Source organism: Miscanthus floridulus, chromosome 12 (genome assembly GCF_019320115.1).
Source record: "Miscanthus floridulus cultivar M001 chromosome 12, ASM1932011v1, whole genome shotgun sequence".
Lineage (NCBI taxonomy): Eukaryota > Viridiplantae > Streptophyta > Magnoliopsida > Poales > Poaceae > Miscanthus > Miscanthus floridulus.
The window spans coordinates 80,227,601-80,247,250 of NC_089591.1; the positions used below are offsets into that span (position 1 = coordinate 80,227,601).

Below are 19,650 nucleotides of genomic sequence, written 5' to 3' on the forward strand. Positions count from 1 at the left end.
TGAGAAGTTTGTAAACGCGATGTAAAATATGTTCCAGCTTCGAATGTAAAGGTCTACTCTCTAATGCACAGCAGCACAGGTACAAAGAAACAAAAGATGTAATGTGGCAATAGTAGTACAATGGGTAATTCAAACGATCTGGCACCACAAAGCTGTCTCAATTCTATAATAGCGTGCCATAAGGGAATTGTGCAACCCGAACACCACTAGCAGCAGACAGGTTCCCTGTCTATCGTCAGTCAACTGTTTCACGCATGTATTTGGGCGCATTATGACCTTAATACGCTACAAAAATGATCCACCACAGATCGAGCTGAGTACCTACAAGTCACATGATCTGTTCTAGCAAGACGTATGGACTACGCGCCCTCAAGTTCACATCCTTGTCCATGTAGTATGCATATATAGCTCATGCACTGCCCACTGCCGGCTGAGAAGCACCGCTAAGGTTCGCAGAGGCCCCGCTGCTTGAGGTTGAGGGAGCCTCGCTGCTTTGACCCACCGACGGATGGGTCTCGGCGCTCTTGTTCTTGGAGGCTAACCTGCTGTTCCTAAGCCTGTTTCGGAGTCTGTTGAAGGGCCGCCAGTGCCATCTGTTTTGTGACTTCATGTGACCCATCATCATCTTTTGTTGCTCTCTTATGAAGGCCCTTCGAGCGTACCAAGCACCGCCTCGCCATCCCAGCGTGTACCTGGAAATTCCACAAGATAACACACTTGGGTTGATGTGAATAGACAGGCTGTAATTTGTTACTCGTGTAAATTTTCACCAGATGATTGGAGCTTGGAATTATAAAAGATCCCCCAATGACAATGCATGAGCAAAGTGGAATTGCTTAGGTTGCAAGATACGATAGTGGTGGAAATTAAGTTGCCACCAGCAGCACATGTGGGAAATGGTTCCATATCCACCACTAATGGAAGCTGAAGCATGGCATGGCATGTGCAATTTAACATCAGACCAGTGAATTTCAAGTTTGACTATCACTATATACATGGCAACATCTTAGCTAAAATAAGATCTTTAAGTCCAAACTGGTCCAGTCCCAATGATGCCAAAGTCCAAAATGGTCAGCAGTGTGTACACTCAAGTCATAATACTTGATACTGTTCTGAGTAGTGGGAAAACGTTCAAAACTCAAAAGCAAGGCTGATAGTAAATGTACTCCTTCAACATCTACCCATCCTAAGCCAGTAACCACATAGATCGATGAATCAAGTACCAATTTGATGCATGATGGTCAATGTGGACCACGGTCATGTCAAGTATAGAACATATGCATGGATTTAAGCTTAAATTAAGCCTTAGGACATTATAGCCTTATCTAGAAAGTAAGTATCATGCCAGGTCATAAAACGAATTACATAAATTCAAAGAGCGGTACTATCAAAGTGGATAAGAGCGAAGTAGAAAACCAAGGTTGAATATCAACAGCAAGAACATACCCAACAACCATTGTGGTCATCGCTGTGGCTACACAGGCTGGAGCGCTAATATTGCTGGAAGTGACGATCTTTTTTATCTCTTCATGTTCAACTTCGTGGTTACCCTTCAGCTGGTAACAGATCAAGAAATGGTATAAATAAATATGTCTAGCAGTCAATACGCGAAAAAAGAACAAAAAGAAAATAGAAAGGGACAAGGAAAGCAGACGATCCAACCATTCGAAAACTTGTAGGCAACTTGGTACAATATAAAAACCTAAAGCATCATGTTTTTTTGGCTGGGTTAAGGAGTGTATCTCCAACGTCAGAGCGCACCATAAAAATGAAAATAAGCAACATATTGAAATAGATACAGATGAAGCGGACAGCGAGAGAACACTTTAATCTTGTTGTCAACAGCACAAGGTATGTTCTTTTGGAATACTAGGTGGTATTGTAATCTGTGGTAGTTCCCCTTCAGAGACAGTGTTTTGCTCTTCCTTTCTAGTATGGGAAATTTGTCTACAGGACATTTTTGCTCTTTCTTTCTAATATGGAAATTTTGTCTACAGGACAAGAACAAATGTGCCCTGCCTATAGGACACACGCAAAAACTTCTTGTCACTAGTGTCCTACAGACAAGGGGAAAATTAACAGCATCCTACTGCAGAAAATCAGAAGAAAAAAAAAGTCCCCCGAACCAATTTTCCTTGTAATATAATAGGCGGTTTTCCTGCATGTTTGTTTCAACCAAAAAAATGTTGCTCAGGAAACAAAATAGCACCACACACATGTTTTTAATCTCATATGCCCTCAAATTTTAAGCCCACAGTGGAACAGTCCAAACTTGATTTGCTGTCAGCTTTGCATATGTAGGTCAAACTGAGAAGTGAGAAATGAGAATGGCCCAAACAGAAACAGGTGTAAAGGATACAACTCTGTGTTCAAAGAGTAACTAAAAAAGCTTTGACAGTATTTCTTCTGTGTGGTGATCTTACTGTCTGTCTGGGGGTGTGCGTTTGTGTGTCAGTGCTTTTGTGTGAGAGTTTGTGTTTCGAAAGTGTGTGTTTTCAGACCAGTTATCTCTTTTTGACTAAAAGACACAACACTCCTGCATGTTTAAGAAAACCCGCATTTTTTTCCCTTTTTTTGTTGGAGGCTAAGAGATTACACTACAGCATCTTAATGCTCACACCACCTGCTGGGGTTACCAGATTATAAACAGAGCCCAAAGGAGAGAACAGCTCGCTTCATCAAAGAAAACAGTATTTCTTCTAAATTACTTACAGATGATTCAATTGACTCAAGCCTCCTTTCAATCCTTGATTGATGCACCTGGCGAAGCGAATAGCCTATAGTGAGAAAATTCACATTGTAAATATTGTGAATCCATCCGATGAAGATATTCTAAGAAACATAAGTAAACATTCAGTACATTACAAATGCTTAATTAAAAAATGGGCATTAGTCACATTATTCTCTGTTAATCCAAACTGTTGTACATGACGAGAAACTACCAGTTGGAAACCCAAGTGAATGTGACTTCAAATTTAACAAAATATAATTGGCCTGATCAACATGAGTTTAGAACAATCACTTCATGCAAATTAAATTGGGGAATCAGCAAACAATCGAACACCTAAGGTAAACTATGTTGTTCCAAAGCCTAACTCATATGGTCCTCAGAAAATGGGATACAAATTCCAAGCTTCCATCCCAGACACACTGGACACTGCAGAAACCATTGCTGTACAGTTCCAATCTAGTCATTCCTTAACCCCTATCAAAGTCAATCACTACGCGTAACAAATCTGTAGCAGCACATAAGCTGCACGGTTGCAGCAGTACCTCCCGCAACTACAGCCTAAAGTGACTGGGAAACCCAGCCTGATGAATCAGGCTGAACTTCCAGACCGTTGATTATTCACACATCACCCACCAAACCATGGTCAATACTGAAATCTAGAGCAACAGCTGATCTGCCAGAGCAGGGAGGAGCGTACCGGCCCAAGCCGTGAGGACGGAGGCGATGGAGGTGCCGACGGTGAAGACGATGCGGTGGTTCTCGAACACTTGCTGCGAGCCATCGGAAGAGCGCACGCGCACGCGTCAGCGAATCAAGCAAGATCGCACTGCATTAGGGAGGGGGGCTAGGTCGCCAGTCGTCACCTTGGTGGAGAAGAAGGTATCGCAGACGGCGGCCCAGGAGTTGGACGCCCGCCTCCGGATGTTGGGGAGCGTGAGCAGCGCGCGCCCCGCGCCGCCCAGCCGCCGCACCACCATCGGCCCCCGTCCCCCGACCTCGGGCGCTTCACGCCTTTTCCGGGGTGTTGCTTGGGTGGGGATTCGAGTATTTTCGGGGGGATTTGGGTGGGAGGCGAGCGGCCGAGCTGGCTTAACCGCTTGGCTCCTCTTCCTCCTCCGCTTTCCCCTCCCACGGCGGAGGGAGGGAGGCCGACCAACTTGCGGAATACGCAACAAACGGGCGCCGCCCCTTGAGGTGAGGAGGGCGAGGTCGAGCGAGGAGACTCTGGTTGGGAGCGCGATGGCCGATAGGGCCCATTGGCCAGGAGCGGAGCCTCGGGAAACGGGCAAACAAGATGGATCCGACGGAGTATACAAGAAAAAGAAGAGGAATTGGTATTTGAAATTTGAAATTTAAAACACCGTGCTCCAAAGTCCAAGGACATTTGCTCTTGGTCCTGATTCACTCCTGATGGACTGGATGTCGCTGAATTTGAATGTGAAGCTGTAGATTGCATATCTGGAAGAGTAGAAAGTCTATTCGCTTGAGGGCCAAACATAATTTGTGGGATTAACCTGTGGTTGATCTAGAATTTTTCCATGGGATATACTTATCATCCTAGTTTTTCATGTAAATTTTGAGAAAAAAACCACTTATGTATTTGATAAAATCATAAATTTTGGCACGTAATTTGATATATTTAATTACTAAATAGCATAATAACTCTGCCATCTGATAAAGAAGTCCATTGCTTGCATAACAAAACTACAACCAAATTATAATTTTCAAAAACAAAGATCGTCCAAACTGAACTTTGATTGCATCATTGTATTTCTTACCACAAAAACTTTAAAACAAAGACATATTTAGTGCCATAAATTTTATGTCAACTACAACAATGCACGACGCTTCCATGCCTAATACGCCATTCAAATTGTTCCTCGGCCATTGATGTCTTTTGTTTTTTGACAAAGTTGTTTGAAGTCTTATGCTTCACAACAAAAATAAATCTCCTTTTCGTTTGATTTACATTAGAATTTGTTTGATTTTCCATCATGATTTGTCATTGTGTTTTTTTTTTCTTATTGTATTTAATTTGTTTTGACTCCTACTGTGGCCCATGGATATAGATCTAATATGAGTACTAAATAATATAATAAATCTTCAGTCCAAAAGAGAAGTCTATTGCCTACATAATAAAATTATAAGCAAAAGAACATAATTCATGAATAATAAACCAAATAAATTCTTAATTCCTATTGCATTCATCTATATATTACATCAACCTATATGAGTATTTTGAAGTTACAAACTGATCTGTTTGTTACTATCACCATAATGTATAGGTCAGGGTTTAAATAGAGTACTTGGGTTGTTGCTCCTGCAGATCACACTTACCTCCACGGATTGCACTACTCGTTGCAACATGAAGAGAAGACAGGCACTAGAGCTTGGCGTCCTCCAAGCTGCTACTAGCCTACTGGAGGGATTAAGGGAGAGAGTTTAGGGAATAAGGATTAGGGAAAAACAAAACAAGTAAGAAAGAGCAAGCAAGAGAATGGACTCACTAGGATTTGGCCACGTGACCGGTGGGTATGACACTCTGCAGCTTACGGGTTCATCGGTTGGGAATGTAACACTAGCGGCCAACGACTGGTGCACTTATCCTCAGGAATGCAAGCAGTGCCATCACAGATGGGCGAGATAGGTTGATATTCGGATAGCAATTTTTTTAAGTAATATCTCCTTATTAGGTTAGGCCTAGGGTATACTCACTCGGTCTCCTTTTAACTGTCGTTCTTAATTTCCGAAAAAACAAACATACTCAACTTTTACTCTCTCTCTCTCTCTCTCTCTCTCTCTCTCTCTATATATATATATATATATATATATATATATATATATATATATATATATATATATATATATATATATATATATATATATATATAATATTAATATTCATGGTACATAATTAATATCATTAAATATATCATTGAATCTATTTTCATAATAAATTTATTTAGAGATACAAATATTGCTAATATTTTCTACATATATAGTTAATTTTTTTTTAAAAAAACTTGATCAACACGAATATCATATCATCGCTTAAAAGATGATGGAGGGAGTATGCCACACCAACCCCGTGCAGCCCACTAAATTAGTTTTTGGGACTGCTATACACCCTCGTGTTCAAAGAGATTGCATTGCCTTTTCTGGTCGAGACTCCTCCTTATGAAAATTGCCCATTTATGTTTGGGTTTTTAACCCAACACATGTACGCCTCTAGTGACATAGTTAGTCTGAATATGATGGTTTAGTTTGTCAACGATGTTCACATGCACAATTAAGATAAGTATATACGCTCAATCCTCTTAAAAACAAGGGATGACGCATACGTAATTACAGGGATGCACTATATGTTTTTGGAAAAAGAAAAGAAAAAAAAACTATTGCCGCTTTGCAGATTTTGAAATCTAAGGCTCCGTTCGCGTGCCTTTAAATTCGACTTGATCCGCTTCTTTTTTTTTCATCCGAAACAGTATTTTCCTACACCAAATTAAAAAAAAAAAAAGACTCCCGTGCTAACTGAGTAACGGGTTCCTCTCTGTAAGGCATGATTTTACGGCAATTAGGACTTGGCATATACTTGTAGCCAATCGAAATCTCAAAACATGGCCTAAACAACGGAGGAGCCTGTATGAAAACAGTTGATCTCATGTCTGACTTGTCCGGTTACAATGCATCCCGGCCCAGATTTTGTCGCTAGAACTTTTGAAAAAGAGTACGTTGTTGATACGTTGAATCCTTGGTCTCGTACACAGACAAGCAAGTATGAAAGCGAACAGGGCATGCATGAACTGACGAACCAAATCGCGTCTACCTCTACCCTTGGCAAGACAACAATAACAAGCAAAAATATACCTCAAAATTGCGGCAAAGATTCGTGTTAATTCGCGAACATCTCTCATTAGATGTTTTTTTGGTGTACAAAGTACAATACAAACATCTCTCTTAGATGTTTTTTTGGTGTACAAAGTACAAACAGAATGGCAGCAAGACGTAATATCAGATCCAAATACAAGAGACAGGGGAAAAAAAAACTGAAACTCTCGACGATCTGACTGACCTCTGAATGAATCTGCAGAGCGTTGCAGGAAAGGAATCATCATCCATTTCTATTGCCATTCGTATCGCGTAGTACAGGGCAGTACTGGTACAAGCTTTCTCACGAGCACGACAAGTCAAAGCAGAATCCGGTCAAGAAAAGAAGACCAAAGCAAAACCGCCTTCTCCCTTCGCCGCCGACGCTGGCCCCGTCTGCGGATCCGATCGCTCAGAGCCGCAGGTCCGTGCAGAGCCCAAGGTCGTGGCCATCGTCGACGTCGAGCGGCGCCGGGAGATTGAGGTCGAGCGTCGGGCGCGGGCACGAGAGCGACCGGACCGTGGAGGCGTCGTCGCCGTCGTCCACGACGGAGGCCGACGAGGCGCAGTCGCTGTGGCAGTCAGCGTCGGCGGGCGCGGCCTGCCGCGGGGACCGCGGCTTCGCAGCGGCACGCCTGCGATGCACCGCTGCCGCCGCCGCCCTGGACACCCCGGCGCGGGGCCCGCTGGAGGACTCGACGGTGGAGCTGGAGCTGCACGTGGGCGCGGGGATGTGGGCGGGGAAGTTGGTCCTGGCGAGCGGGCCGCGCAGGGCCCGCGCGGCCACGTCGTAGGCGCGCGCCGCGGCCTCGGCGGAGTCGAAGGTGCCGAGCCAGACGCGCGCGCGCTTCGCCGGGTCCCGGATCTCCGCTGCGAACCGGCCCCACGGCCGCTTCCGGACGCCCCTGTACCGCTGCGCCGCCGCCGCAGCCACCGCCACGTCGCACATCGCGCTGTTACCTACCGCTTGCTGTCGTCGTTATACAACACCGAAAGCAAAGCTCTCGTCGGCGCGCGGCTGCGGTCGCTGTCGCTGTCGATCGGCCGAGACACGGGCTCGAGGCTCGACCCGAGTCGACAGGGCGCCAAGGAGCGCGTGCGAGCGTGAGGTGGTGGGAGTCGGCTACGAACGAGGAGAGGGCGCTGCGCTGGTGTGGTCTGGGCGTCGGGAGGGGGCGGGGTGGGGGGGTAGAAGAAGACCTGGTGGTGGTGGGGAGACGCGGCTGGGGTAGCTTTGGCCTTTGGGCAGCCGCTTCCCACCTTCCCCACTGCCTCCCTCGTTCGTTCGCTGCCATTATACTTTTTCTTTTCCGGATTTGATTTCCCGTGCCGTCCCGTCGCCGAGTTCACTTTCGTTTCTCCCCGACCCCGCCCGCGGCCGCGTTTCGTTGCGGGGCAGCAATAACACGTTTCGGTTTATTTTTTTGCCCCGGTCTCGATCGGCCTTAGCTGCCGCCATCTACTCCTACTCGCGACGCGGGGGGATCGCTGTGTGCGCTGGCCACTACTACGTTACGTGGAACGGACTCCGGCCGCACTAAGATAGGGTCGCATTTACCTCGCCGCTGCTCTGCTGTACCCGCCGCCTCAAAGGCATGGACTGACGCAGGATCCGAATCCTATCTTTTCCGTGCCCTGGTTGAGGAGAAGGTTAAGCGGCGGTAAAAGACGCGACTCGATCTGTGGCTGAAGATCTCACGCTCAATTGGAATTTGAATTGGCAGAGATATGAGTTTTTTTTCCTATGAAGATCTCACGCTCAGTTAGAATTTGAATTGGCAGAGATATTAGGTACTAGGTTTCATGTAGAGAGAGATTAATTAACGGATCTATATAGCGACATTCAAATGAAGGACAAGAGGTGCGAGATGAAACAAATTCAAGGACATTGGATGAGATTGCTTGGTACCTCGATCCTTGGAGGCTCAAGGACATTGGTTCAAATTGCTCAATACCTTGATGCGCGCTGAGAATTAACCTTCAAAACTTTCTTTGATTGTATGCATGAAATGGTTATTAGTTTTTGAGACACGTACAATTTGAAGTTTAGAATTGAGTTTTTCTCGCATCCGACACATATAAAGGTGGAAAAGCTACATCTCGCGACCTGGCCAATTATCTCCTAGCATGGTCAAGTTTTGTGCAAGTTGAAAATCGATGAATTTGTTTTTTCTATCAATTTCAGACTTTTGGAGCAATCCCAAATCTCTTAACTAAATGTCAAAAAGATGGTTTAAACTGTTGCAACATAGAAGACGATGTCCCATTTGAAAATTCAAATAAACTGCTCACAGAATCCACTCCAAACAACTAGAAAAAAACTACCAACAAAAGGAGATTACATCAGAGTGCGATGAAGATTGTTCCTTGTTGTCTTTGTTTCCTCCATCCTAGAAGATTCGAAATGCTACAGTGTGGGACGTGCTTCCTAGGCCTGTGCATTACAAGCCAACTAGGCATGTTCCCCTTTACCTTCATTCTTTCACCGTTTCTTAAAATAATAAAAAAAAGACGACGACATTCCCAACTAGCACGGTCGTCGTGGCGTTCCCTACCACTCGTCTTCTCCAACGGCGACCACCTCCACTTTCTTCGCCCCGAGGCCATCCCTCGCCTCCGTGACGCCATGCTACGCTGTTGGAGTCGTGTCTGCCTCTGCCCTCATCGCCGGAGCCGGCGCCAGCGTCCTCCTCGTCACCTCCTCATGTGGCTGGAGATCGCGAGGGCGTCGCGGCTGTGCCGTACTTTGCGCTCACATCGAGGCTCCACGCGCCCCGGTGCCCCCAGTGGAAGATGCTTGCGGTAGCCAAGGGCGTGGTGCTCTTCGCTCCACCACCTCCCAGCCCTGATCTACCCATCGAGGCGGGTATCGAGTTCCTCGACACACCTGACATGATGGCCGCCTCCCACTAGAGTGTCGCGTCTGACATGTTGCAAGCGTATGTTTCAAGTGTTTCAGATGTTCCAGAGATATGTGGCAAGTGTTTCGTATGAATGTTGCAAAAGTACATCGAGATGTTGCATATATTGCAAAGTGGTCCAGAGGCATGTTGCAAGTTTTTTAGAGGCGTGTTGCAAGAGTTCGTTCAAAATGATTCATCTGTTTTTCAGACGTATGTTGCAAGCATGTATGATCTGGATGATGCATATGTTTCACACATAAGTTGTAAGAGTATGCTCGAAATATTTCAGTTGTTTTAGTCTTATGTTGCAATAAGTGTTTTCATGTTGCAAGTTGCAAGTGTTTTATCTGGATGTTGCATATGTTTCAAACACATGTTGCAAGTGTATGTTCCAAATGTTTCATTTGCTTCAGACTAATGTTGCATTCAAGTGTTTCATGTTGCAAGTGTTTCGTGTTTCATAGGTATGTTCAGAGAGTCATTGGGGCATGGCTTGAGCGTCGTGGGAAGGGGCGCGGCGAGCCAGGGCCAACGGATGGGGCGCGCGGTGCGCCTAGGGTTCTGTGGACGGGGCATGCTCATCCTCATCCCAGGTCTTGCCTGCGTGGAGAGAGAGATGAGGGGGTTAGGGAGAAGGAGTGACGGGCGCGGGACAGGGCGAGGCGGGGTACGCGTGCGGGGCGGGATGACCGGATGAGGCAGACTAGGAAGGACTGCAACGATATGGTGGAAGTGCGACGCGTTTCTAATGGACCGTTGGGTACTGTCCGATGGATTCTTTTCTCATCGAACATCCAGGCGCCAGCAATTCCCTACCATATTTCCCCGACTTGCAGCTTTGAATTGCCTTCTCCGTTACTTGACTCCGGTCAATATGTACCAATGGCTTGGTAGCCATGGCAATGTCTTTAGCATCTTCATAACCTCGTCTATTCTCTGTTTTATCAAAAATATCTCCTCCTGCAACACAACTAGCCAATTTCGAGCCATAGAAGCCACTTTGCACGTACTTATATGTCCACATCTCCATTAGTTTATCATAACCTGTTCTTCCCAACGTACACTTTAGTTGGCCACATAAAGCCTTTGAAGAAAGTTAGAAGTCCCACTTGTTATAGCTAAGATGTTTGGCCTATTTGTGTTATGCTTGAAATCAATTAAATCCTTCCGCATCGTGTCTGTGCCATTCGTATATACTCCTCGGTCCCTGAATAAATAGATTCCTAGCAACAAAATTTGTTTATAAATAAATCAATCTATAGGAGAAGGCCATGCTCGCTTCTCTTATAATCCGTCTTTTTCAGCTTGTTTTTTTAACCGGAACAGTATTTTCCTCTAACAACAAATCAGCTAGAACAGTGTTTCGGCTTATTTTTTTCAGCGAAACGAACGGGCCTAAATGGTCCACTAGCTCATTTATTTTTCCTCGAATCCTCTCATATTTACCGCGCCCCCCTCTTCTCACTCCTTTCTATCAAGCTTGAGTTTCTATGGTTAGATGTGTACAGTAAATGCTATAATTATTGATCAACGTGCAACTACTGTAATTAATAAATGATAGTATGGTCTTTTTTTAGTCAATACTAAACTGTTCTAAACTTGCTATCGAGGGGCAGAGGGAGAGGGAGTACATCTCTTGTAATCCCAGACGTATAAGTTTGCTTTTTTTCATACAAATTGAGGCCTTGTTTAGTTCTAAAAAGTTTTCTCAAAAAGTGTTACAATAGCCATCACATCGAATCTTGCGATATGTGCATGGAGCATTAAATGTAGACGAAAAAAAACTAATTGCACAGCTTGGTTGGAAATCGCGAGACGAACGTTTTGAGCCTAATTAGTCTATAATTAAATACTAATTGCCAAATAAAAACAAAAATACTACCATAGCTGAATTCCCAAATTTCATCCAACTAAACGAGCCCGGATGCCGGAGGGGGGAACCTGCGAGTTACCACACCGAGCTAGCTATACCGTGGCATACTAGCATGAGAATCAAATCAAATTAATACGTTGCCGCCTCTTCTGAATCCAAAGAGAGGATAATGTTGGACAGGACACGTGACCCACACACGATGACGGCGCATTGCAGTCCCAGTCTGCACTCCGCAGCCGCCTGCCGTGCCGGTGCCGTGGCCCCGGCTCCGAGTCCCAGTTGCAACCTGCAACTGGCGCCTGGTGGCGGCACCGTGGCCACACACCTCACCCGATAGGCCGGTCGATACGATGCCTGCCCGCTGACCCACCGCCACCCGAGACGTGGACGATGGGGCCCCGCAGATCGGCGCGAGTTCAGGGCCGCCCGCCGCCACCCACCCACGCGGCCGCGCGCCGGGCGCGGGGCCAGAGGGACGGCGCCGCGTGGTCTCGGTCACGCACGCACTCGCAAGTCCCGCCGCCCCAGACGCGCAGGGGCAGGGCACCACCGCCTTTTGATGCGACCCGACACGACGCGACGTGAGATCCTGCGGCTCGTGGTGGTTTGTGAGTTGAGCCCGGCGGGCCCCATTTCGGTTTGACCGCCCCCAAACGCGCCCGCGGGACCGGGTCTCGCGCGCGCGCCATCCGCGTGGGGCGTGGCGGTGCGAGCGGCTGGGTCGATGGGAGGCGCCGATCCCCGTACGTTAACCCGCGGGAAGACGCTGCCCGCGCGCGCCTCAGCGGTGGTGGCATTCCTCGAGGCGCGAGTTGCCTGCCCCTCCCGTCTCGTCCTCCCTCTCCTCGTCTCCTCGTCTCCTCCCCGGACTCCGGCAGGGAGGGAGGTGAACGGGCCGGGGAGAGATGGGGCCGGACTCGTCGCCCAAGAAGTGGAGCCTCAAGGAGCAGCGCGCCGCCTACCTCCAGTGGTTCGCCCTCGCCGACGAAGGTTTGCTCCAACGCGCCTCCTGTCGAATTACGCTCGCGTCTTGCGGATGAATGGACGTCGCTGAATTGTATTTGATTGCACCGGAACGGATCGAAGACGGAGATGGGCGCCTGACGGGGAACGATGCGCTCAGGTTCTTCGCCATGTCCAATCTCTCCAAGCCCGAGCTGAAGCAGGTGAATTGACGTGTTCGTACGTGCTGTCGTGCACCTTCAGTCGCACGATTCTGCATGCATGCGTGCATTGGGAAACACTATTTCTTGCATTATGCAGAAACAAGTGATGCGTTAGCAGCGTTACAGCTAGTTTTCATACGTAGCGCTTGCACGTGTTTTCTCCAATTCTTTCTCTTGGATTGGATTCTCAGTTTCCCAAAGATCAAAATGTTTCTTTTTTAAACCAACTCACCTAAACGTTTCCTTTGCATCTTCAGGTTTGGGCGATCGCTGATTCCAAACGCCAGGGATATCTTGGATTCTACGAGTTTATGACTGCCATGCAGGTTTGTACACTTATATATTTGATACATGTTCTTCTTCAGTCTGATCTCTGCCTATATGGACTTGTTTTTCTATTTGTGTATATTAAACCGGATAGCAATGTGCAGTTGGTTTCTCTTGCACAAGCAGGGAACGAAATCAGTCAAAACACCCTTTCAAATGCAGGTAAAGCACATTCAAAGGTTATTTAATTAGTAATGATATTTATCTGAAGAAAAGAAAATCCGCTGAATGTTTTCTTTTTCTTCAGACCTCGATAGGTTGCAGCCCCCCACAATGGAAGGTCTGGCTAAAAAACTAGTATGTCACGGTATCTTTCTCTTAACATGAATCAAAATGCAGAAACAGCATACAGCCTTATTTATATCTCCCCTGTTTTTCTTTTACGATTCTCAAAGAAAAAGAACTCTGGAAACAAGGGCGAGTCTGCTATTGTTGGTACGTGCTGTTACCTTCAAACCTAATGGAAGACCTAACTCTTTTGTCTGTTGAGTTTCTGAAACCTGACTGATATGCTTGCGCATTATGCAGCATGTCATCCATCAGAATCACCAATACCTGCCAGCTGGTTCAACTCCAAGTCAGGAAAGAAGGTACACCAATAACTAGATGCATGATAACGTATTACTCAAAGCTATTTTTTTTTCCGAACGTGTCCCCCGCATGCAATTACTCAAAGCTTTGAATGTTCTTAAAAGATTACGGCATCTTATTTTTACAGATTCCTTTGAAATCAGTCACTTCAATCATCGATGGGCTAAAGAAATCATACATTGAGAAGTTGAGGCCTTTGGAAAAAACTTATCAGTTCCATGACTTTGTCTCTCCCTTGCTGGTAATCATCACCCCTTTGTTTTCACTACAATTCTATTTGTTTTACAGCAAAGGTCGTACTGAAACAATAGATTTACAGATTCTTGTTAAAAGCTTTTGCAAATTATCCATTGTTCATTTCAACAACTTTGGTAGAAGTGTCGTATTGCAAAAATAATTTGTGATATCTGTTCTGTTCTACAATTTTTAGAGATTTCTAGATCATACTTCTTTAAGATATCATATTTGTAGGCTAGCATTAACTTTTTTTCCCTCGAACAGACTAGCAGTGATTTTGATGCGAAGCCAATGGTCATGCTGTTGGGTCAATACTCCACGGGGAAAACAACATTCATAAAGCATTTACTAAAGACAAGTTATCCAGGCGAGAAAGATGGATTACCCATTGTTGGTGTATCCCATCACTTCTTTGAATAAATTTTATCAATTTCTGCAATAATCCTTGTGCAGGTGCCCATATTGGACCAGAACCTACAACAGACAGATTTGTTGTCATCACTGTAAGTTCTCTTGAACTCCTATCATCCATTGAATCATTCAGTAATCAGTATGTATCTTCTCCATGCATCCTGTCATTCCTATGATACCTGCTTCCACCACCGCAGTCTGGACCGGATGAAAGATGCATTCCTGGAAACACCATTGCCGTTCAAGCTGACATGCCATACAGTGGCCTGTCATCTTTCGGAACAGCATTTTTATCAAAGTTTGAATGTTCTCAGATGCCACATCCAGTATGATCCTTATCTTGCACTGAATATCTACATCCACCTTGTTGTGCTCTTGTTGTGGGAGAAATTAACATTACCGGTTTCTTTGTGAAGTTATTAGAGCATGTAACCTTCGTGGATACTCCTGGAGTTTTATCAGGGGAGAAGCAGCGAACGCAGCGCAGCTATGATTTCACTGGAGTTACGTCATGGTTTGCGGCCAAGTGTGACCTTATTCTTCTCCTGTTTGACCCGCATAAACTTGACATCAGCGATGAGTTCAAGCGTGTGATCGGGTCACTCCGCGGGCATGATGACAAAATACGCATAGTTCTCAACAAGGCAGACCAAGTTGATGCACAACAGGCGAGTATTCTTGCTTATCGCCATAATGCCCTTTTCTCTATCCTTCTCAACATGTCGGCATATTCCATTTTCCTTGCTCCTATGTACGTGTACTCTTGAAATATGCAGCACCAGCAACATATCTTATCTTATCTTTCGAACCTTGATATCTCAACAGTTTAACCCTTCTAATAAGCAGTTGTCAGTCTCCTGACGCAAAAAAGAAAAAAAATATATTTTTCAGCTGATGAGGGTGTATGGAGCACTGCTATGGTCGCTCGGGAAAGTCCTGAACACACCAGAAGTCATGCGTGTCTACATAGGGTATGGCCATTCTCACTGGAGACCTTACATTTGGCAAACTGTCGATCAGATATTTCCATGGCTGCATCAGCGTCACTGAAGTAAAATACTGAACTAATTGCCTCCTCTTCTAGTTCATTCAACGACAAGCCCATCAGGGAGACAGCGGCTGGCCCACTGGGCATGGAGCTGTTCCAGAAAGAACAAGATGACTTGCTCTCGGACCTCAACGACATCCCCAAGAAGGCCTGCGATCGTCGGGTAAGAACACATCGCCATATACATTCAGTAATTATTTTGCCATTTTGATTTCACCGGTTCTACCTTCTGATGGATCTTTGGACACTTGGGACGTCAGATCAACGAGTTTGTGAAGCGCGCTCGGGCCGCCAAAGTCCACGCGCACATAATCAGCCATCTGAAGAAAGAGATGCCCGCACTGATGGGCAAGGCCAAGGCTCAGCAAAAGCTGCTTGACGGCCTGGATGAACACTTCGCCAAGGTTAGTTGGACTCACATGTATAGCCCATCCATGTACATATTCTGTCTCTGAATCCGAACCGCCCTCGTACAGGTCCAGAAGGAGCTGCACCTGCCGCCAGGTGACTTCCCGAGCGTGGAGGAGTACAGGGAGCTCCTGAGCGCCTACAACTTCGACCGGTTCGAGAAGCTGAGGCCCAAGATGGTTCAGGGCGTGGATGACATGCTGGCCTATGATATCCCGGACCTCCTGAAGAAGTTCAGGAACCCCTACGACTGAACGAGGACTTCTCTTGCCTCTTGCGGGTAGCAGAGCTGCAGCGGCTCGCCATGGCGACGGACAGACGAGGACGTGCCGGTGCAGATATGGTTCATCTGATCAGCGAAGAGGCTGCGCTTCACGAGTCCATCTCTCTCTTCTGGATGCTCAAGACTGCAGCGTAAATTCGCAGCTCCTGTAACCAACCAGTGGTGATCTGGAAAGCTGAAGCTTTTCTGAGCGTGTAGGTGTGTTGGTGGAACTTGGGCCTCCAAGATCTCACCTATCTGCACTGGGCCCAGCGCCAACCATCGTGTTTCCGCCATTGCGTCGCCGCGTATCATAACCTAGGCTCCGAGTGAACTCTGTCGCAAGTCACAACTACCACGTTTGGCGATTGCATGCTGCCCTGGGATCCTGGCAATCCCTGCATTATCCTGCACCAGCTCGTCTGCCACTGTCGCTATTGCATTATCTTGCACTAACTAACTTTCTCCAACCAAAGGATGCGGTGGGCATCCGAAACTGCGAAAGTGCGAAACCTGATGTCCATGGTGAACCACTGACCCTAATCTGGCCGGTGGGGACAATCCAACCCAGCCCTCGCTAGAGAAAAGAGGTGATTGGTGAAACCAAAAGCATGTATTTGCAATATACAATGGACTTCTATGAGGGATCTTTTTTTACTTTTGTGTTTATAGTTGATTTTTTGTTTGGTCGGAAGAATTCAGGGAAATAGAATGATACAGATTTTTAACAATATCAACAATTATTACTGCCATGTCTCACTTATCATCCATGAACACCACGTCCCCACCTATCACTCTTCCTTTAACTAGTGTGCCTAATCTTCTCCCCATGGTACGTGGACACTGCTCGACCATACCTCTCCTGTCACCGATACCATTGCTCGAGCGCACCTTCCAGCAAAGCCAGCTCGCATCTCCTTTACCAGTTACCACCCGCCTCATTGTGCCGCTAGTCCTCCCCACGTAGCCATCCTTCGCCTCCCATGTCGCCTTCCCATGCTGTCCGTCCACCTCAAGTCGTGGCCTACACATCCCCGTACTGGCAACCCCCGCGCCGCCTGTACAACTTTAGCCGACAATTGTCACTCTGCTGACGATCGCCACTCGCCTTCACGCTCGTGCAACTGGCGAAGAAGACGGACACCAGAGGGCATCCAAAAGAGGGACAAAACCATTACCTCATTTTCGTGGGACAACAGTGCTCCGCATCTCCTACATCCTACGAATAAGGCCCGTTTGGCCGGGCTCCGGCTCCCGCACTGTTCACCTATCGGCTCGTGGGCGGCCCAGGACGCTATACTGTTCACCGGAGCTGTTTTTCTCTCTCCTCCTTTCCTCTCTCACTGACATCACAGGAGCCGGAGAAGCTCGTTTTTCTGGCTCCCGTGGCTCCGGCTCCCGTTGGCACCTATCGGTTCGTGGGCGGCTGACATGACGCTACAGTGCAGGAGCCGAAGCCCGCGGGAGCCCAGCCAAACAGGCCCTAAAAAGAACAAACTAAGACTATTTTTTCGTGCGACTTTTTTGGGTCGCCTTTCCCTCCCGTCCATGCGACAATCGCTCCGTCGCTCCGCACCTCCCTTGCGATACCGCACGTAGGCAAACAAGATGTATATACTATGGTCCCTCCTCTCTCTCTCTCCCCCCCCATCGGTCTCTCCCTCTCCATCCCCACGCGAACAGCGGCGACGGCGGCTGCCCTCCTCCTCCTCCTCCTCCTCCGCCCTCCCTCGCCTGCCTCTCACCTCCGTTTCTCCCTCCCCTTCCTCTCTCTCTCCCCTTCCCTCCCGATGCTATGGCAGACGCGAGGCGGCGGCAGGTGCCAGGCGATGACGCCCCTGCGGGCGATGCGCCACCGCGGGAGGGGCTCGGCGGCCCCCTTCCTCTCCCCCATCCTCCATGCGGCTGCCTCAACGCCTCCTCCCGCTGGGGAGCTTGTGCTCCTTTGCTCGATGAAACCCTAGGTGCCTGTGCGGCGACAGCAGCGGCGGTGAAGCTCGGCGACTGGATTTGACGGTGACTCACCCTCTTCTTCTCCTCCTTCGTCCCATGGCTCCTCCCCCAGATCCTCTCTCCCTCGCGTTTTTTTTGGAGCGGCAGATCCTCACAATAATTTCTATGGCAATTGAGAATAGTAGATTCTAACGCTTTTGCTAATTTTATTCCCTTCAATATTTTATTTTCTATTACCTGAATTAAAATCTGCTGGTCTGTTCAAAATAATACCTCTAGGTTAGTAAAAATGGTTATATGTACAATCTTGATATATTACTGTGCATTGATTTGTCATCTCCTCGTAATGGATCGTGTCCATTCATTGAAAGAGCAGGAAGGCCAGTGACCTTTTTATGCCATTTTTTCCTTGTGTGATTTACGATACTGATTGGTTAGTGCATATGTCCATGCCCTCCTTCCTGGAGATTCCTGTTTAACTAAAACCAATGAGTTTCGAGAAAGAATGATGCTCTATTTTTAATGTCATGCCAGTTTTATCTCTAACTACACTGATGGACTCCATTTTCTTTGTTTCCTGATGTGCATACCATTTTTGATCCAGACATTTTTACTAAGTGTAGTTACCTAATACTTTAGTTTTGAAACCAATTTTATTTTTCATAATAGGGGGGTTCGCTACTTGCAAAGAATTTGTATGGCAAGAGTTTGATTTCCAACTGTGCAGTTTCTTATTTAACAAACTCTGAGATTGGAAACTGATGGCTGATTGAATCTCAGGACCATAAAAATTGGAAAATCATTCATGTCTAACTCTGATTAGTTTCACTTTAGAAGTGTGAGGAAGTTGCCTTAAGCTTCGTTGAAAAACAAAAACATTTTAAGAATTTACCATGTTCTGAACATTTTTGTTAGTCCAGAAATCTCATCCTCAGATGGGTTTTCTTTAATGATCTAGAGAGAACAATCAAATTAGTGCTGCGCATGTAGGACAACAACAACCATTCTTCATGAACCCTTTGTTTCTGTAATTTCGTTTTGAATGAAACTGTTGAACTTGCCTAAGTACAATCACCTGAATTTGCAATTTGATATTTTGAAGCCATTTGGTGCATAAGTAGAATTTCTATAGCATACAGTCTTCTTGCTCAGGTCTGAATTTTGAGTTGTATGCAAATGTGAAATACATAGTTGAAGTGAACTCACTGACTACTAATTACTCAAATACAGTGAATTAGAATGCTTGTGACATTCTCTAATCGTGTCTGCTTTTTTTTTTCTTGGAGTTCTACACATACAAGCAACACTTGAGTAATTATTAGTGTGTTACTGTACTGATAAGTTTCATGCACAAGTGCCGGCTGGCATGCAGCACCGGCCATTAGATCACTCATATAAATGCTGTCACATATCTCTTCTCTGAGCCCTCGAGAACTGTTTTATGGATTTTTTATTGTATCGTTAAGGCTATAAAAATGAATGCTTCCACTATGGTTTAATGGTCTAATTCTAATAAACCTGACCATGGGACAGGACTCCTGCTGCAGTTCCTAATGCATAATGTGGATACCTCTCTTTTGCTAGATCTTGCGATGTTATTTTGTTTTTCTTTTATTTACATGCTACACAAATTTGATGTCGACTACAGAGTTTCTCTCAAATTTTTTAACTACTGAAAGCCTCGGTTGCTTGAACTTGCTCCAATTTCGTTTTATGAATTACCCTGTTTACTTCTGTAATGTTGGATTGGGTGACATGGCTTATCTTCATGCGAATAACTTGATGCAGCTTAGAAATCTCAGATTGACCAATACAAAACAATCAAGATTACATAATTTATTAAATGCCAGTCTTTAGTAGGAAAAAAATGAAA

General features: G+C 46.2%; 3 protein-coding genes across 4 annotated transcripts; 1 reads left to right on the forward strand and 2 right to left on the reverse strand.

Annotated features, from left to right (window-relative positions):
* Nucleotides 1-99: 99 nt before the first annotated feature.
* Nucleotides 100-3,847, reverse strand: LOC136497350 (uncharacterized). Its single transcript, XM_066493148.1, has 5 exons — nucleotides 3,595-3,847; nucleotides 3,429-3,501; nucleotides 2,713-2,777; nucleotides 1,447-1,556; nucleotides 100-692 (listed from the first exon to the last, which is right to left on the reverse strand). Exons 1-5 carry the CDS (start codon nucleotides 3,706-3,708, stop codon nucleotides 410-412), a joined length of 645 nt encoding a protein of 214 aa, XP_066349245.1. The 5' UTR covers nucleotides 3,709-3,847; the 3' UTR covers nucleotides 100-409.
* Nucleotides 3,848-6,806: 2,959 nt separating this feature from the next.
* Nucleotides 6,807-7,793, reverse strand: LOC136496943 (ethylene-responsive transcription factor 3-like). The gene has a single exon (XM_066492725.1). The coding sequence runs from the start codon at nucleotides 7,545-7,547 to the stop codon at nucleotides 7,011-7,013; it is 537 nt and encodes a 178-aa protein (XP_066348822.1). The 5' UTR covers nucleotides 7,548-7,793; the 3' UTR covers nucleotides 6,807-7,010.
* A 4,163-nt stretch (nucleotides 7,794-11,956) lies between these two features.
* LOC136496439 (EH domain-containing protein 1-like) lies at nucleotides 11,957-16,240 on the forward strand. 2 transcript variants are annotated; one of them, XM_066492108.1, is made up of 16 exons: nucleotides 11,957-12,364; nucleotides 12,461-12,540; nucleotides 12,798-12,866; nucleotides 12,972-13,029; nucleotides 13,115-13,164; nucleotides 13,263-13,302; nucleotides 13,396-13,457; nucleotides 13,586-13,699; nucleotides 13,960-14,062; nucleotides 14,149-14,198; nucleotides 14,304-14,432; nucleotides 14,523-14,774; nucleotides 14,998-15,077; nucleotides 15,191-15,317; nucleotides 15,415-15,558; nucleotides 15,631-16,240. In XM_066492108.1, exons 1-16 carry the CDS (start codon nucleotides 12,280-12,282, stop codon nucleotides 15,814-15,816), a joined length of 1,629 nt encoding a protein of 542 aa, XP_066348205.1. In that variant the 5' UTR covers nucleotides 11,957-12,279; the 3' UTR covers nucleotides 15,817-16,240. The 2 variants fall into 2 exon arrangements, with proteins under 2 accessions (XP_066348205.1, XP_066348206.1); XM_066492109.1 differs by lacking the exon at nucleotides 11,957-12,364 and having other exon boundaries at nucleotides 12,526-12,540; nucleotides 13,115-13,147.
* The last annotated feature ends 3,410 nt before the right edge of the window (nucleotides 16,241-19,650 follow it).

What these genes read in the sequence shown, in the direction of transcription:
- LOC136497350 (XM_066493148.1), bottom strand. Translation starts at nt 3,708, where the DNA reads ATGGTGGTGCGGCGGCTGGGCGGCGCGGGGCGCGCGCTGCTCACGCTC. An exon ending in CGTCCTCACGGCTTGGGCCG is followed by an intron (nt 2,778 to 3,428) that starts GTACGCTCCTCC and finishes TTCTCACTATAG; the next exon opens with GCTATTCGCTTCGCCAGGTG. An exon ending in ATGACCACAATGGTTGTTGG is followed by an intron (nt 693 to 1,446) that starts GTATGTTCTTGC and finishes TGGAATTTCCAG; the next exon opens with GTACACGCTGGGATGGCGAG.
- LOC136496943 (XM_066492725.1), bottom strand. Translation starts at nt 7,547, where the DNA reads ATGTGCGACGTGGCGGTGGCTGCGGCGGCGGCGCAGCGGTACAGGGGC.
- LOC136496439 (XM_066492108.1), top strand. Translation starts at nt 12,280, where the DNA reads ATGGGGCCGGACTCGTCGCCCAAGAAGTGGAGCCTCAAGGAGCAGCGC. An exon ending in GTTCGCCCTCGCCGACGAAG is followed by an intron (nt 12,365 to 12,460) that starts GTTTGCTCCAAC and finishes AACGGATCGAAG; the next exon opens with ACGGAGATGGGCGCCTGACG. An exon ending in ACTTTGTCTCTCCCTTGCTG is followed by an intron (nt 13,700 to 13,959) that starts GTAATCATCACC and finishes TCCCTCGAACAG; the next exon opens with ACTAGCAGTGATTTTGATGC.